At 45.4% G+C, this 18,571-nt stretch overlaps 1 protein-coding gene across 6 annotated transcripts in view; it reads left to right on the top strand.

Annotated features, from left to right (window-relative positions):
* LOC147423921 (midasin-like protein) overlaps positions 1 to 18,571 on the top strand; it is a 238,227-nt gene that overhangs the window by 139,848 nt on the left and 79,808 nt on the right. For all 6 annotated transcript variants that reach the window (XM_086500901.1, XM_086500903.1, XM_086500902.1 and 3 more), the window contains 4 exons: positions 17,587 to 17,682; positions 17,790 to 18,155; positions 18,251 to 18,335; positions 18,410 to 18,537. In XM_086500901.1, coding sequence (XP_086357027.1) covers positions 17,587 to 17,682; positions 17,790 to 18,155; positions 18,251 to 18,335; positions 18,410 to 18,537 — 675 coding nt within the window. The remainder of the gene's footprint in view (positions 1 to 17,586; positions 17,683 to 17,789; positions 18,156 to 18,250; positions 18,336 to 18,409; positions 18,538 to 18,571) is intronic.

The following is an 18,571-nucleotide window of genomic DNA, read 5'->3' as shown; positions in this document are numbered from 1 at the left end:
CAGAACACAGAGATCATCTGCTTCAAGTCTTTCAGGCATTACGAGATCACACATTAGTGATTAATGCTAAGAAAAGTGAATTTTTCCTACCAGAGATACATTTTTTGGGACACATTGTGTCAACAGCAGGAGTGCAAATGAACCCGGCCAAGATAGAGACTATCGGTGATTGGCCCGATTTGAGGAATGTCCATGAAGTTAGAAGCTTCTTGGGACTTTGTTCATACTACAGGCGGTTCATACGAAAGTTTGCAGAGGTTGCTTCCCCTTTGCATACCTTGACACAGAAAGGAGTACCTTTTTCGTGGGGACCCACAGAGGTGACTGCCTTTCCGACATTGAAAGAGAAATTCAGTACAAGACCAGATTTGACTTTGCCGTACTTGCAGAAGTCATTTGAAGTATTTTGTGATGCTTGTGGTCGTAGTCTGGGTGCGGTCTTGATGCAAGAAGGCCATGTCATAGCTTACGAGAGCCGTTTGTTCTCTAGGCCGGAGATGACAGCACAGATCTATGGGAAAGAGCTTTTGGCGGTTATCCACGCTCTTACTCAGTGGCGGCATTACCTACTCGGAGCGGATTTTACTGTCTTTACAAACCATCAGAGTTTGCGCTACTTCTTGTCACAGAAGCAACTTTCGGAAAAGCAGATGCGGTGGGTGAACATCTTGTCACAGTTCCACTTCCAGATTGTCCATGTGTAGGGACAGAAGAATGTGGTGGCAGATGCTTTGTCTCGGAAACCGTTGGTTCTGGCTATTTCCGCGATACATCATAGGAGCTTCGAGGATATGGTCGATCAGTGTGCCATAGATACAGATTTTGCAGATATTTTCATACGGATACGGGATGGGGAGACAATAGCTGGATACTCCCTTCGAGAAGGCTACTTGATGAACAAGACTATGTTGTGCGTTACACAGCCGTTGAGGGAAAAGGTTATGACTGATTGCCACTGTCCACCTTTTACGGGTCACCGCGGCATTGCTACCACCATGAAAGGGGTAGAGAGAGATTTCTTTTGGCGGAGACTGAAGAAGGATGTGGAAGAGTTTGTGCGCAGTTGCTTGGTATGCCAGAAGGTCAAGTTTGACAGGCATAAGGCACAGGGATTGTTACAGCCTTTACCCATATCCACCCGTCCCTGGGAAAATATTGAAATGGATTTCATTTTTTTGATCTCCCGAGAATACAGAATGATCACGATGATTTTCCGATTACATGGCACGCCTGAAACGATTATCTCCGACAGAGACCCCAGATTTATGAGTTTGTTTTGGAAGGCAATTTGGGAGAACATTGGCACGCGGTTGCAGTTCTCGTCATCGTTCCACTTGCAGACTGACGGGCAATTTGAGATTGCCAATTAAGTGATTTTAGATTTATTGAAGTCTTGTATCTCGGATGAGAAGACTCAATGGGAAAAGAACTTACCTTTGGTGGAATTTGCCTATAGTAACATGATATACTCTTCGACGGGGAAGACGCCATGTGTGATTGTTGAAAGTGCTGCGAAGGTTCCATCCTTCCTGAGCACGAAAGATTAGAAATTTGAAGCGGATGAATATTCGCGAGATTTGGATACGGCTTTTGCCAAGGTTCGCGAGACTTTGCAGGAGTCTCAAGAACGACAGAAAAAGGCAGCGGATCGCCATCGTCGCGACTTGAAACTGAAGGAGGATGATTGGGTGCTCTTACTTTTGAGAAGGCACGCCTAAGAAAGAAAAAGGGAAAGGAGAGGCCTTTTCCAAAGCTTAGTATGTGATACTACGGACCTTTCCAGATTACTGACAAGATAAATGATGTGTCCTTCCGATTGAAACTGCCAGATACTTGGAGGATTCACAATGTATTGCATGTGAGTCTCTTGAAACCTGTTAAGGGTGATGTGCCTGATGAGCAACCCAGAGTGGAAGAAAACGAGGAGATCCTTGTTCCTGAACAGATTTTGGCACATAATGATACGAAGAAAGGTAAAGTCCGAAGGCGGTTCTTGGTTAAGTTCAAGAACTTTCCTGCATTTGATGCGAAGTGGATGGAGGAGGAGGACCTAGCAGATACTCCTCGGATTGTGAAACTTTACCTCGATGTTTTGGTTTAGCATAGTCTACTCCAAACGAAACCCAGAAACTCAGCTTGGCCGAAGATCTGGTGCAGTGGGATGCACAACAGGGGAGTTACTCCGCTCCTTTGTCAACAGATGCCTCGATTTTGATACTAAAGTCACTGATGTCTCTTTGAGCTTCAGGGATACTGAGAGCTGACAGTATTCTGCTGGATGACTTTATGAAATGGAATTCCTGATTATGATACTGATTTGTTCTTGACTTCTTGTGAGTGTAGGAACTGATAGCCGAAATGACTGCAGCATTTTGGTCTGATTGATCTCGAATAGACATGGTTGCAATAGGGGTTAGTCAATCGGACATCGATGAGGTCCCGATTGGACCTAGATGTGATTGCTAGCTACATTGCCGATAAATCATGGTCTAAGATCCGAATGAATGTTGAATGTCATGTGATGTCCTGTAATGTGACTGTCGATTTTGTACATGTGCTAGATGTGTGTTCCTAGTGCGTAGGTACTAATAGTCAGTGTCTGCGAAGACGGTTTATGGCTTTTGTCGGTTTTGCAGGCGTAATCGCGGTCGATTACAATGCTTTCAAGAGGGGGGTATGTCACAAAGTGATGACGTGGCAGACAACAAAAACCCTAATTTTTGCCAGAAACCCTAATTTTTTTTTTTGGAAAATGATGAGCGACGCAAATTTCGCTTTTTCTCTACTTAAATGAGAAAGAGAGAGAGAATGCTTTTGCTTTCATGTTTTGACTCTCTGTGACAGAGAGAGAGCAATTGCTTTTGATTTGAAGCTTTTGGGGCTCTGCTTTTGGGCATCCCTTGTAACCTTTAAATTAGTGGTGAGGGCCTCACTTCTCAGAGCATCTGGACGGAGAGTCTGAGAGTGAAACCCTAACCGCTCTCTTGTACTTTGATGATTGATTAATATAAAAAGATATACCGAAAGGGGCGCCAGTCTTTGGGGCCAATATCTCTAGGCACGGAACTCCGCTGGGCCAGTGCAAATCTATTGTGATCTGTGAATTGTTTTGAAGTGGTTATTTGGTGCTGTCGCGGTTGATTCTTGACTTGGAGTGTCCAAGTCAGTTACAAAAAGCATCCCAAAATCTCTCACAATAAGTATTTAAAGTTTCTTCCTTGCCATCTGAAGATGATTCCAGGTTGTAATCACGTCTCGTTTGTACTCTTGAGTGAGCCACGAAGAAATAAAAAGTTTCTTGAACTTCATCCACTTTGTCAGGGCTTTTTTTCTTAACAAAAGAGTGGACCACCATGTCCGTGCATTTCCTTTCAAATAGGATGCTACCCTTCTAATCTTTGAGTGCTCTGTATAGTGGCCTCCAGGAAAAGCTATGTCAAAACATTTGAAGAAAAGGGAGGGCATTGTGCACATCTCCAGAACTTGAGAAGGTATCAAATTTTATGGCTTGTCCACCCCCCTTGAATTCTTTGGTCTTGTTGCTCTTATCTTCGAGAAAGTCATATTGATTTTCTCTATAGAAATGCTTTCTCTTTGAATAAAACATATGGTCCTCGGAGTCCGAACTCCCAGAAGAGGATGTATCCTCATCAAAACTGTGAGAAAAGTGTGGGGATCTACTATCGGTTCTGCTTTTGTTGGCCTTCTTCTTGTTCTTTCCTATTCTCTGGTTCTTTCATCGTTTCTTGCCCTTTCTGTCCTCATCACTCGAATCCAAAGAGGATGAGCTATCTAAGCTGTGAGAAGAAGACGAGGACGAGCTGGACAATCCTTCGAAGCGTACATGTTTCTTTTGTTTTCTTGCATTCGCAAAAGAAAGTTGACAGCCCAAATAACCAAGGTAGTTAGTTTCCTTGTTGCGATTCTTCGGCTTCTTCGCCCCCAAAAGTTGGTTGACTCGTCTCTTCACAACGTCATCAAGTTGATCTTCAGTAAACATCTGTGGGACAGGAGGTTTCTTGAGAGCTGACTTCAATGAGGAATCGATTGCTTTGTGCCATCGGGTATGCACGTCATGAATCGGATGCCGGGTCAAAAATTTGGCATACTGGGAGTCGTTTGAAAACTGGAGATCTACTTTGCACAATCAACATGTTGATGCTGCATCTCCATCAATTGATACTCTGTAGGCCGTGGAGGCCCGTACTCTTGTTCCGGTTGTCCATTTGAATTTTCCATAGTTTCACCCGATCAGTAGTTGCCGGGTGGGTTTGTCTGATTCTTGCGGATTTGTCGTTTGAATCCATGTGTGTTGCGGTAAGAGGATCGACTTTCCCGGTAGAAGAGAAATTGGATGTGCTCTGATACCACTGTTACCGACGTGGGCACCCCAAGTTGGAAATCTCGCATGACACACGAGAGAATCACTTAAAATACTTCACAACTTTATCACACTTTAAAATTAGAGTGGAGGTGGCTCGTCGTAAATCCCTCCCTAGAGATATTGGCCCCAAAATCTGGCGCCCCTTCTGGTATTTATTTATTTATTTATTTTTCCGAGAAAAAGATCCTTCGGAAGCAGCGGGCCTGCCAAATGAACCAGAGTGTTAGGCCGCAGGTGAGCTTCCAAAACTCGTCTCTCATTCCACCACTCCTATGGAGTAAGCTCTGTAGCAGATTGGAGTGAAGGTTGACCCCCTTGCATCACTATCATCCTGCTGGTGGAGGATAGCTCAAATTGAAGTGCCGGGACCGTAAAAGTGGACCAAGCAGCTGCCCCCCGAGTGTACTGCTCTGCCGTGGAAAGAGCTGGCATCCGTCGAAGGACACAAAGCCAAACCGGCTGTGCCAAAGGACAACCCCAAAGAGAATGGCGTTGACTCTCCATAGGATGTTCATAAGCTGCGCATGCTGCCCAGAGACCACAACGTACAAGCTAGCTCTCAACTGATGTAGTGCAACTAGCCACTGGAACAAAGTGACTGGTCGCGGCTATCTGGAGTCCCACAACCTCGTCCAGAAAGGTGACAAGAACTCAGCTGTGAGACCCTTCTCCTGCCAATGAGGTGCTACAGCAGGACGAGCCTCTCTCTGTGCTTCGAATATGTGACGTGTCAGTCGAACAATATACTGAAAGAAAGGGACACCTGTATGGTCGGCTGAGGAGAAAGGGTCCATCCAAAACCACTCTCCAGGATCCCACTGCGCTCGTGCCAGTGGACAACACAGCCCACAGCCTCCAGTGGCGAGTCTCAAGAGATGCTCGGTCAGGATCTATGACAGAAGTCCTCCCACAGATGCCCACAACTCGGATCCTCTGAAAACAGCACTCTGTCACCTGTGGAGCCTCTACTGAGACTCGGTGTAAACGACCCTCACCATGTAGCTCGCAAAACACGGAGGGTACAGTTTTGAGCAAGCCCGAACTGTGATGAGAACCTCCAATCGCGTGAATCCCCCATCCATCTAGCGTTGCTGACTCGAGAGGTGTAAGCCACTTAGCTTGGAATGCCTCTGTGATGTCCTGACACATGCTCTGCACCCCTCTCGTGCCCTGTAGCTCGATGGTGTGAAGCTCGTTTGGTAAGCTTGAAAACTGTAGCCAGTCACCTAAAGTGCGTGCTGGACTCTTTGCCATGGGACCCCAAGAAACATGAGGCCTACTACCAACCAAGTGGCCTCTCTGAGCACTAACCATGGGGTTCGAAACAAGGGACTGTCTCAGGCGCTCCTCTGTGCAAGTAGGTTGATGTTGCTCCAGGCCTCTTCGCAGCTGCCCCCAGGAGCGGAGCAGACTCACAGTGAAACGGTCCTCCGGTCTCCTGCTCAGGCCAACTCTGCGTATCTCTGTGAAAATCCATCCGGTCAAAGGTTGCTAAGGGCCTCCAGCCTGAGGCACCCTAGCACTAAGCTGCTGAAGTAAAAACTCCTTCGAGGGCTCCTCCCTTGGAAGTAATCCTCCGATAACAAACTTCCCAAGAAGGGCTCTACTCTGCTTCGCTGGGTCTATGATCCCCAACCCTCCCTAAGAACAAGGTAGTGATTGTCAGAAGACGGGCACCACTTACCAATAGAAAAGAACAGACTGAACAACTTTAAGCACTTCAAATAACAACTGAACGAAAGAGAGAGAGACAACACGCAACACAGAGTGGCGGAATTCCACCCAAAGAATAAAGGCCCCAAACCGTGGCGCCCCTTTCGGTATTTCGTTATATTGCATCAACACGGTACAAGCCGGTGCTCTAGACTCTGCACCTTCTCGAGGAAGCGTGCTAGAGAATGAGCCCTAACCTCATATTTAAAGGCCCTTGGCCTAAAGAGGAATTATAGTGAAAAGCCTTTAAAACTCAAAAGCTTCTAATCCAAAAGCAAAGCCAAAAAGCTGCCAGTGCAATTTACGAAAATCCGTACAGCCTGCCACATCATTAGCCCGTAAAACGTGGAATTCCATACAGCTTGCCACATCATCTTGGCAGCGCAATTTTCGAAAATCTGCTGCAAGTCTCTTTTTGTGTGTGTGAGAGTCCTGCTTTATTTTAATCCTTTGTCGCTTGAGGCCCCATCGAACGGGGTCCCCATAAGTTGGTAGGACTTCTTCTATTACTTGTTCTTTTAGGGTTTAGGCCCCTCAGCCAGCATCTGCAAGTTGGCTCCATTCTTTAGGCTGACACGTCAGCAGTTTGTTACAGTGATGACCTGCCATGCCACTTTGGCCCGGGCTATCTGAGTGTCACGCCTTGACCAAAGGAAGTTCCTGATTGGCCTCTCTACCTAGCTGATGCAGGAACTCGAAAAGATCCAACAAGAGTTGTAGTGGTTGGCCACTACAACTCTGTCTGCCAGAGAAAGTCGTGCGGAACTCCAATGTAACAACTTCCTCCTGATGGACAGGAGGAGGGGAGCAATTTGCTGCTTAGGAGACAAGTCCAAGCCAACCTGACAGCCCAAGTATCGAACTGCAGTCCCTAGGGGAACCCATTTGAAGCCTCACCTGGCAGCCAATCAACGTAGGAGCACTACCAACTGAGAAAGCCACTGTCTTTCTCCAGTTGAATAGTGCGCCTGATGCCCAACAAAAGGTCTCAAGAGCCTGCTCACACCTATGAAGGTTGGCCTCCTTGCCCTCCAAGTACAAGGCTGAGTCGTCTGCAAACTCAGCATCTAGTAGCTCATCTCCCCGAATAGGGAGTGCTAAGCCACGTAGACCAACCTGCTCTAAAACCAAAAATCTGCTCATCGCCTCAGCATAGAACAGGAAGAGGAAGGGGCAAGAGGGCAGCCTTGTTTGACCGAATGTGTGAGCATGAAACGATCACCTCTACCACCTGACAAAAGTACATGACTGTGTGCCTGTCTGTAAAGAGTTGACACACCTCTGATTCATGCATCTGAAAAGCCCATCCTCCGAAGAATGCTCTCCAAAAAGTCCCAGTCAATTGTATCGTAGGCCTTCTCAAAATTGAGAAGAAGTATCACTAGATCCTCACCACCCAGGTGCACGAGGGCAGATGCCTCCCAAAAAGTAAAGATGTTGTCAAGGATACTACGCTCCTTGACAAAACCTGTGTCTGTCCCATGTATGATACTCTCTAGAAGTGGCTGAATCCTCAAACTTAGAGCCTTGGCGAGAAGTTTGTAGGCTGAGTTGAGGATGGTGATGGGCCGCTATTGTCGAATCTCATCCAAGGAGCCATCCTCCTTGGGAATAAGGTAGATCAGGCCCTCACTCATGTTGTCTGGCATCTCTCCTGTAAGTAGAATGTACTGAAAAGTGCTGCAGAGATTCAAGCCAAGCAAGTCCCAATACTTTTAAGAAAAAGCTGGGAGTCAAACCATCCTCACCTAGACAGCTACCAAAGGAAAGTTCTTTGACGGCCGCGTCGAGCTCCTCTAATTGAAGAGGCAGCTCAAGCCTCTAGCGCATCTCCTTGGTCACAAGACAAGGCATATGTGCCCACATCTGCTCTCTGCATGCATTTTGACGCTCTGACTGAGGCTCTGCTCACAACAGGTCACGATAAAAGTCGGTGGCAACTGTACGCATGTGCTCTGGCTCTGAAGCAAATGACCCGTCAGGCCTCCTCACCTGGTTGACGTTGGCATGCACATGTCAAGGCCCCACTATCTCAAAGAAAGCCCCTGTCCCTCTGTTGCCCACTTGGGTCCACTGAGATGCCTGTCGGTGAAAAGAAAACTCGTGATGCCTCTCCTCTGTGCTAGCAAGCTCCTAGCGAGCCCGCTATAACTGCTTCTACAACCAAGGACTGTTTGGATGCTTCTCATGCATCCTCTGCAAGGAAGCAACGCGCTGTCGGAGACGTTGCTCCTTCTCTCTCGTTGCAGCTAGGCGGGGACGGTAGACTCCTGGAGAAGTAGCCGACTAAGCCGAGCAAGTCCAAAGGCCACTCTGTCAGCAGGAGAGTGCATGTTTAAGCCCTCTATCCAAAGAGCCACCACTCGCTCTCTGAGCATAGAGTTCAGCAAGACCCTCTTAGGGATGCAAAGCATCTTGCTCCCCCTCCTCTGTCTATCTGTCACTGTGAGGATCATTGGTGCATGGTCCAAAAAAGAAGTCCCAACCAGAATGCAAACTGACCCACGCAAGTCACAGAAATGGTCACTAGTGTAGAAGCGATCTATCCGAGATAGGTTCACTCCTCCCACTTTGCGGTCCGAACGAGAGAAGGTTAGGCTGTCTGGAGGCCTCACAAAGCTAAAATGCTGCCACTCATCTGAAACTTGCAGAGTCATACATAACCTCTCCCAAGATGCCAATTCAACTCCATGCAAAGTAGTATGGCTAGCTCCAATCGTGTGAGAGGGGTCCCCCAACATGTTGAAGTCACCGCTCATGTCTTACAGGGCATAAGCCATTAAGATCACTTGCAATAGAAGGATCAAGATTTGTTTCGAGTTGCGGTTTTTCTCAGATGTAGTGGTGGATGTCTATACCTACCAAGCCGCTCACTCCAAGGACTTGGCATGCTTTCAAGAAAATTTTGCCAAAGTTATATGGTTTGTGACAACTTCTGGCAGAGTGGGGTATCTTGAAATGCTTGCCACGGAAACCCTAGCAGATTCGACTTGAAATTTTTGGACATCTCTTACCAGGTCTCTCTTCTCATGTTGATACCCTTGGAGGTCCAGTGTGATTTGTATATTTTGCGGCTACCATCATTGCCACAGAAACATTTTCTATCGAGGCTTGTTTCGATCATTCAAGCGCTTATGGACCATGCTGTGGTGGGCTACGACCTCATGGAAGGACCCTAACCCTAATTTTTGTTGTAGGTTTCGCGATGGAAAGTCAACCGATCGTTCGAGCTTGACTGATGTCGAGATTGCTTTTTAAGCTTGAATTTTGTTTGAGAATCTGTTTGAGAAAGTGTTGTTTGAAATTTGTTTGAAATGGATGCTATCTGTTTTGAACCTGTCTTGGTGCCGATTTGAATTGTTTGACTCTGGTTTTAATACTGGTTTCATTAATTGGTGATCTTCTCGTGGGAGAAGTAGTGAGAAATGTTGTTTTGGTATTTGTTTGAACCTCGGAACGACGCAGATGGTATGTTTGGGGAGTGTTTCCTTGTATGTTTGAAAACCTTTGAACGACGCAGGCCGATGTCTGGGAAGTGTTCCGTTGTATGCTAGAAAACCTCTGAACGATGCAGACCGATGTCTAGAGAGCGTTTGGTTGTATGCTTGAACCTCCAAGCGATGCAAACTACGGTGTGGGGAGCGTTTGGTTGAACACTCCTCTGAGCTCATGGTCTCGACCTTTTTAGGTTATTTATAGGGAGAGTAACGAGGTAGTCATTGAGTAGCTTCATACCGCATGCCGTTTGTCTCAAAAGAGTGCTCAATGGCGCTGTTTGTTGTGTCTGTAACATGCATATGTGAGCATTTGTGTTGCATTGTGATGTGCCAACTATTGAATATTCCTAATTGGATGAGATTGCCTCACGGAAGATCAGTGTGGTCTGGGTATGATGGCTAATTTTACTACACTGGAATATCAAGAGTTCCAATCTGGAAAAAGGAGAAGCCAACTTAACAAAAGAGCCGAAAGAAGAAGCCAACTCCTTAAGAAAAAAAAAGAGCAAACTGATTGTCCCTCGCAATGACCCTCGGAAATTTTTGAGCTAACTTGAAATGTTTAACAGATATGTTGTAATCGCGGACGATTACTTTCTTTCAACAAGGGGGGATGTCACAAAGTGCTACGTGTCAAGTCACTGAAGAACAGAGCTAACCTTCAGATCCCGGTCAAGGGGCTAAAATTCTAAGAAGCAGCAGGAGAAGGAGAAAAAGTTTTACAGACTTACAAAGTCTTGACGGGTGACCTATTTTTGAAGAAGAGTTCCCACCAACTTACGGGATCCCGTCCGATGGGGCTCAAATGACATAAAGACATTAAAAATAAAGCAGAACAAACTCAGAAGACTTTACACAATAAAATATGATGGAGTGGCACGTGTATGGATGTTCTGCAGTTTATGACGGATTTTTAGGAAAATCTCAAAATTATAGGAAAGGGTTCTTATGGGGTCAGATTTTCATATATGATGCTCTTAGGCTTTGGTCCTTTAAATATGAGCCTTGAGGGCCCTCTCCGGCACTCTTCAGCTTGCAGAGGAGGTGCTCCTTGGCTGTTGTACTTTGCGAATCAGTAATAATAGAGAAATATAGAAAGGGGCGCTAGCGCTTGGTCCAGTGCTCTCTTGGGGTGGAACATCTCCACTCCCCTCTCGTGTCGTGCATGTCTTTCAGTTCAGTTGTTATCTGAAGTGCTTAAAGTTGTTTAGTTTGTTCTTTTCTACTGGCATGTGGTGCCCGTCTTGTTATAGATTTGACTCCAGAAAAGCAGCCAACGTAATTTCCGAAAATCCATAGAGCCTGCCACGTGGCATGTTAGCACAAAATGTGGGGATCCATATTGTTTCCAAGTGAGTTGCCACGTCAGCATACCAACGCAATTCACAGTATTTCGTATAATTCTACCATGTCATTTGGTCCAAGCAGTCTTGCCTCGTCATCATTTTATGACAGGACCCTATCTTGTGTTGCCCAGGGTACCTAAAGGCATTAAAATTTAAGCGGGACCAAGACACACACACACACACACAGACACAAATGGTAGAAGATGATGATGTGGCAGCTATACAAACAACCCGCAAAACGCGTTGACATGCTGACGTGGCACATGTACAGATTTGGTTTTACGATGATGACGTGGCAGCTATATAGATTCTCGTTAATTACGCTAGTTTGCTTTTGGGACCAGATGCCTTTGAGTTTGAAGCTTTTCATGTAAACTGCTTTTTATAGGCCAAGGGCCTATAAATATGTGCAAATGGCTCAGTCTCTGGCATGCTTCTACATAAAGGTGTAGGGATTGGAGTACCAACGTTGTACTGTGTTCAAGCAATATAAAGAAATACCGAAAGGGCATCAAGGTTTGGGGCCAATGCTCTCTTGAGGTGGAACTCTGCCACTCTCTGTCTCGTGTTGTGCATCTCTTTCAATTTAATTGCTATTTGAATTGCTTAAAGTTGTTCAGTCTGTTCTTTTCCGTTGACACATGGTGCTCGTCCCCGTGACAGTGGTATAAGAGCTTTAGGCGTTTGTTTTTGTGAAAGCATTCCGGTCGTACTAAAGAACAGACATAGAAACTTTATTGAACAGTAAAGAATCTTCTTGTCCATTCCCACCCTTACTTGATCGCGCATCGGGTGCACTCCCGTCTTCATGGCTCTGTCTTACAAGGCATAAGTTAGAAGGAATTAAAAATCATTTGCAAAAGAAGGGACAATGATTTTTCGAGTCGACGTTTTTTTTTCTCAGATGCAGTGGTGGATGCCTATAGCTACCAGGTCGTGCACCTTAAGGACTTGGCAAGCTTTGAGGAAAATTTGTTGCCTGAAGTTATACGCCTTTAGACATCTTTCTTTGGAATGCAGCTTCTGGCAGAGTGGGCTTTCTGAAATGCTTGCCACGGAAACCCTAGGAGATTATAACTTGAAATTTCTCGACATCTCTCAACAGGTCTCTTCTCGAATCAAAAACCTTGGAGATCTAGTGTGATTGGAATATCTTGGGGCTACCATCACAGCCACAGGAACACTGTCTGTCGAGGCTTGTTTCGACTATTTGAGAACTTATGGACCATGCTGTGGTGGGCTACAACCTTATGGGAAAAATCTAACCCTTTTTTTGGTGTAGGTTTTAGAACGGAAGACCTGTCGACTTTTGAGCTTGACTAATGTTGAGAATTCTTTTTCCATTTGAATGAGCAGTTTTCTGAATTTTGTTTGAGAATCTATTTGGTGATCCCATTTGGAATCTGCTTGAAATGGATGGTATTTGTTTTAAACCTGTCTTGGTGCCCATTTGAACTATTTGGCTTTGGTTTAAATTTTGGTTTCAATGATTGGTTTCAATGATTTACTCTTGGGTGGAGTAGTGAAAATGATGTTTGAAAATGCTTGCACATGCTCCTGGCCCGGACCCTTGTGGTTATTTGTAGGGGGAGTATTGAATGTTTGAAAAGTGTTGTTTTTACTAATGGCCCAGACCCTTGTGGTTATTGACGGGGGGAGTATTGTTGTTGTTACTCATGGCCCGGACCTGGATAGTTATTTACGTGGGGAGTATCAAGAAGTCTGAGCAGTGGGTACTCTTAGCACCTCCAAACCACGAAGCTGGGGTCTGGGGGGCATTTGGTTGTAAAAGGCCTCTATATCTCATGGCCCAAACCTTTTTAGGTTATGTGCAGGAGGAGTGATGAGGAAGTCGTTGGACAGCTCATGGCCCGGACGTGGATGGTTATTTGCGGTGGGAGTGTTCATTGACGACTTTATGTTTCTATTTCTTGTAACATTGATATGTGAGCATTTGTGTTGCATTGTGATATGCCAACCTGTGAATACTCCTTATTGGATGAGATTTCTATAGGCAACCAACGACCCAAGATATCAAGAGCTCCAATTTGGAATGAGAGTCCTTATTGAATGAGATTTTTCTGGGAAACCAACGACCCAAGATATCAAGAGCTCCAATCTGGAATGAGAAAACTGATTGTTCCTCGGAATGACCCTCAAAAGTTTTTGAGCTAGCTTGAGTTTTTTTGTGGATATGTTGTAATCGCGGACGATTACTTTCTTTCAGGAAGGGGCGGATGTCACGAACTGCTAGCGTATCAAGCCACTCAAGAACGGAGCCGAAGCAGTCCTTCCAACTGGAACCGGGTTTGATGGGGCCCCAGGGGACCTAAAGGCATTTAAATTAAAGCGGGAGTAACACACACACACACACACACACACACACACACACACACACACAAAAAAGCGTAGAAGATGATGACATGGGAGTTGTACGAACAACCCGCAAAACGTGCTGACATGCTGACGTGGCACTTGTACGGATTTCTGCGTTAGACGTTGATGATGTGGCAGTTGTACGGATTTTCGCAAATTACGTTCGGTTTCTTTTGGGACCAAATGCTTTTTAGTTTGAAGCTTTTCATGTAAACTGCTTTTCATAGGCCAAGGGCCTTCAAATATGTGCAGAGGGCTCAATCTCTGGCATAAAGAAATACCGAAAGGGCCGCCAATTCAGTTTTTATTTGAAGTGCTTGAAGTTGTTCAGTTTGTTCTTTTCTGTTGGCACGTGGTGCCCGTCCCCGTAACATGCACGACTGGAGCTTTGATACCATTGTAACGGGAGGGCACCACGTGTTGACAAAAAAGAAGAGATGGAACAAACTTTAAGCACTTCAATAACAACTGAACTGAAGGAAATGCATGACACATGAGACGTGGTGTGCAGAGTTCCACCCCAAGAGAGCACTCGCCCCAAACTATGGCGCCCCTTTTGGTAGCTTCAACTCAGTACACAAGAGGTGGTTTGGCTCTGCTCCTGCTCCCGCATAGATGCCAGAGAGAGAGCCCACATTTCGTATTTAAAGGCCCAAGGCCAGTCCAAAAGCAGTACATGAAAAGCATCAATCTTAAAACCTCTCGTCTCTCAAAAGCAACCAGCGAAAAATTTGGAAAATTTGTACGCATGCCACGTCAGTAGCCTGTCAGCGCATTTTACGGGTGTCCGTACAGTCTGCCATGTCATCAGCCTGTCAGAGCGTTTTGCGGAGGATCGGTACAACTTTCACGTCAGCAGTTTTTACACAAGGGTGCTTTTTTTTGGTGTGTGTGTGTGTGTGTGTGTGTGCCCTACATTCTCATTATGGGAAGATTTTTGAGGCCCCTTCTTCTCCACGAGCGCAGCTTGTCAAGCACGTCGCATGTTTCGATGCGGCAGGCTCAAGACTTGGAGGTTGTTTTCAGTGAGCCGGAATTGCATGCCAGCTTGCTTGATTTGGGTCGATGGAGGGCTCCTGGTTGGGATGGCCTCTTTGTGGAATTTTTCTTGTCCTTCTGGGATTATTTGAAGATGCCTCTGTTGTTCATGATGAATACAACTTGGGAACAACAAGAACTGCCCTCCTCTTGGAAAGAAGGTTTGCTCAAGCTGATACCTAAGCATGCATTGTGCGAAGAATTCTCTCATTGGCGGCCTATTACACTTATGCATGTGGTATATAAATTAATGGCAAAAATGTTAGCTAACCGACTCAAGTGCTTTTTGCATGAAGGCTTGCATCAATCTCAATACGGCTTCATTCCACGACGTCAAATTAATGATAACCTCATGAATGTCATCATTGGTATGGATTATGCAAAATACACTCGACAGGATGTATTGGTCATGCAGGTTGACATTGAAAAGGCCTTTGATACTGTTCTTTGTGATTATATTGCGGGCACCATGCAACACTTGGGATTTAGGCCTAGGATATCTTGTGTCTGCTATTCTTGTATGCACACAGCACTTCTGCGGGCTTGCTGGATGGATCTCTTACAGAATCTTGGCCTTTGGGACGGTCCGTGAGACAGGGCTGCCCTTTGAGTGCTCTGCTCTATGCGATTGGATTGGGTGCTCCAACGTCATACATTCCAAGTTAAATTATTGGAAACTGTCCACGTGGCCACTTCATGTACGTCTCAGGATTGTCCAATGCATCCTTGTGGCTTATGTGCAGTTTTACTTGCCTTTGTTATCCTGGCCTCGGTTGCGCTTGCAGTCCCTCATGTCCCATATTTTAGAGCATTTTTGGCGGACCTCGTCTACCAAGAAGGGTCTTTGGCTTCTCTCTATGGACAAGCTGTGTTCTCCCAAGCGGCTTGGAAGGTTAAATATTTTGGACTTGCGACGTCATCTTTTGGCCCGGAAAGCCATGCTGTTGCCAGTCTTGGTGGAGCTGCAACAACTCTGGGCTCTCATGGTCACACATTTGTGTACGCACATTGTCACCCCAGCTTTTGGTCATTGGCAACCGACTTATTGGGATGTTGTTTTTGGGAAGTTTGAAGGACACATTCCTGGATGTCCCTTTACTTCTTCTCTCATTGTTGATTGGAAAGTTGTCACTCCGCATTTGGCTTGGAATGGTCGACCATCCGCTGTGGGTAATTCTCTTCGTTTCGAGAGTTTGCATTGGAGCAGGGCCTTCGCTTCGTTGGTTCAACGATTTCCTCGCCAAGCATATTTTTTTGCCCCAAAAGGAATCTGTCAGGTGCATCAGGTGGCTCGGGTTATGTTATTTCGTTCGCTGATACAGTGTCCCGCTTTCCGTTGGGTCCTCACTATTCTTCTCTTTGGTGGAAAATTCAAAGGATGCTTGCTGATTACTCATCCATTCCTCCTTTGGATGTGGACTCTCGCTTCTTTGATTGGAATCTGGCTACGACTAGATTGGACTGCATCTCAGCTGGTAGTGTATTTGCCATCTGTCAATCTGATATATGGATTGTGCATCATGGTAATCGGTTGTGGTTTCTCTCCGAGTCATCCTTGTGGTGGCAACACACAATGTCTCGTATTTGCCAGAGTCATCTACCTTTGAAGGAACGGGTTTTCTTGTGGCGCTGCTTGGTGGAAGCTCTACCTGTTGGCAGTGTGTTACATACTCGGCATATTGCACCTTCCTACTGCCCCAGATGCCTTGAAGCTGAGGAGACCGTGCCACACTTGCTAGCCTTCATTCGGCAAGTGTAGACTGCTCGTCGGCTGCGTTTTCCTTCCGGCTCTTTTCACAGACGCTTTGGCTTTTTGGAGTGCTTCGGACATCGCATTCTCAGTTTGCGGTGTTCTTCACCTGGGTCAGATTTTGGACTCTGTGGGCCATCTGGCACCATAGGAACTCCTTAATGTTCCAAGGCACCTATGTTGACCCCTTCCCCTATTGCAAATCATCTCTTGGTGAAGCACTACATTTTCTCGTGATGTTGGAGACATCACTCTTGATGCCTACAGGATTTACTTTGACTGTTTCTAGCTTTCGGAGCCTTATAGTGCTCAGATTTTTGTATCCCTTTCTTTTCATGGGTTTTCCTCGCTTTGAGGTTTCCCACTTGTAAAGTAATCAAAGCAGATTTACAAAAAAAAAAGTGTGTGTGTGGCTTTATTTTATTTTTTTAGGCCCCATCAGGCAGGGTCCTGTAAGTTGGGAAAACTCTAATAGTTGGTCTACTCGGTGAGGATCTGTAATTTGGTGACAACCTCTTTTACTGCTTCTGGGGTTTAGGCCCCTCGGTCGGGATCCGCAAGGCCACTAGGTTTAGGGCTCTCGAGCCCTAACCCGCCGGGTCTATATCTTGCTCCACAGATGGCAATAGCCATTGCCATGCTACTCCTCTAGTAAGTTGCTCTCATAAGGTAGGTCTGTGGATGTGGTAGTGAGGTGGCTGGAGCTGTATTGCTGACTGGAAAAGAATCTTTGATGGCCCTCTCTGGTGGCAGCACAAGAGCCACCACTCTCTTGTCCCACAGGAAAGTCTTTCTGTGACGCCTAAGACCAATGAAGAGAGCACAAGGAAGGTCTGATCTTTAAACGCACATGATTTGACGCAATGGCCCAAAGCCTTAATTAAAATGCCAGATATACCTTGTGGAATCTGATAATGAAGGGTGCAAGGGCATAGATACTGCTCGATCGACTCTTGTGTTGCATAGAAATGCGTTCTGCCTGTGTGATGTAGTTCAAGGATGCTATAGAAGAGGAGGATGAGGCTTGAGCTTCGAGATTTAACCTTCATTCTGAGTCTGGCTTTGGTTTTATCTGTGCTCCCATGCCCATTCGACTAAATGTACAAAATGGGGTTTCAGAGGCATAAAACTGGTTCCCCCTCTTTCCCCTTATAACCCCGAAAGACAAAAAAAAGAAAAGAAAAAAGAAGGAAGATAAAAGAAAGGCCATTTTCCACACACACACACGCACACTCACATGTGCGCGCGCATGCACACATATTTCTGCTCCTTTATTGTTTCAGAGCTCCTTCCCTATATCTTGTTGTCTTCCTTTGTGCATCTCCAAGTTTGCAAGGCTTGTCTTCACCACTGTTTACTGTTAGGAACACTAAAGTACCTATCGTTGTTTTACTGACTTTTAGTTTTTTTAAGGAATCTAAGATCAACATATATTTTCTTCTTATGATGGACAAAAACTTGATGGAAGTTGTTTCCTGGCAGATAGTAAAACTGAAAGCGAAGGTCTTTAAATGTGCCATATTACATGTCAGAAAGATGTTATTGGATGGAGGCTTAGCTGCTGGAAGTGTTTCAGAAGTAAGGGCTGAGACCTCTACTTATAATCATGGATTCCCTAAATCTTTTTGTTTCATGTTTCTGGACATGTATAATGAGGTTACTGGGAACCTGTTGCACTATTTCAGATTATAGGTATGCTGCTGACAATAGTGTCAGAATTTTGGAGCGTGACAAGGAATAAGCTAGATGCCAAAAGATCGGAGGAAATTTCCTTGATTCAAATCAAGCATCAGTCCCATAATTTAGGTTTGGATTTGGATCAAGATGAGGAAGGTTTTACAACAATTTTTCCCGAGCACCTGAGAACTTCTGGATTTGCTACGGAAGACTCTGACGAATTGGGCACACATGCTTCTGCTGAGGATGTAGCCATAGATGCTGCAACAACTCAAGTTTCTGAACAGGATTGGAAAGTACATGAGTGCTTACTTGGAAAAGAATTAACTGATTTATTAAACCTGATCTTCGGTTTGCAGTCAGCTCCAGAAATAGTGAGTTTAATGAATCTAATCAGTTGGAAGTTGTTGGTTTATGGTTTTGCAATTTTTTTTTCGAAATATCACTAATAGATTTTCTTGCTTTGCAGGATAGTACGATTAGGACAGTATCTGAGGAACAAAGGTTGGCGGTGTTCACTTCATCTTATGAGACCGGAACCACTTATTTAGAAGGTCCGTGCTTCAACAAACTGTGTACAGTTGCTTGGTATGTTTTGCAGAGGATTTACGACTTTTTGTTCTGTTAGGTGTTGGTGAATTTCTGCCACCAAGCTTAAATGAGCGACTTATCCCAGCTCATATGCTAATGCTATCCTTGAAGGAGGAGAGCCTCTCTTCAACTAATGAGAAACGGCAGAACTTTAACATCTACGAGGTCAATAGTCATTTTAGGCTGAAGCTCAATTTTC

The sequence above is a fragment of the Adiantum capillus-veneris genome, chromosome 26, assembly GCF_014529385.1.
Source record: "Adiantum capillus-veneris isolate H3 chromosome 26, ASM1452938v2, whole genome shotgun sequence".
Lineage (NCBI taxonomy): Eukaryota > Viridiplantae > Streptophyta > Polypodiopsida > Polypodiales > Pteridaceae > Adiantum > Adiantum capillus-veneris.
This window is presented reverse-complemented; position numbering and strand designations above follow the sequence as displayed.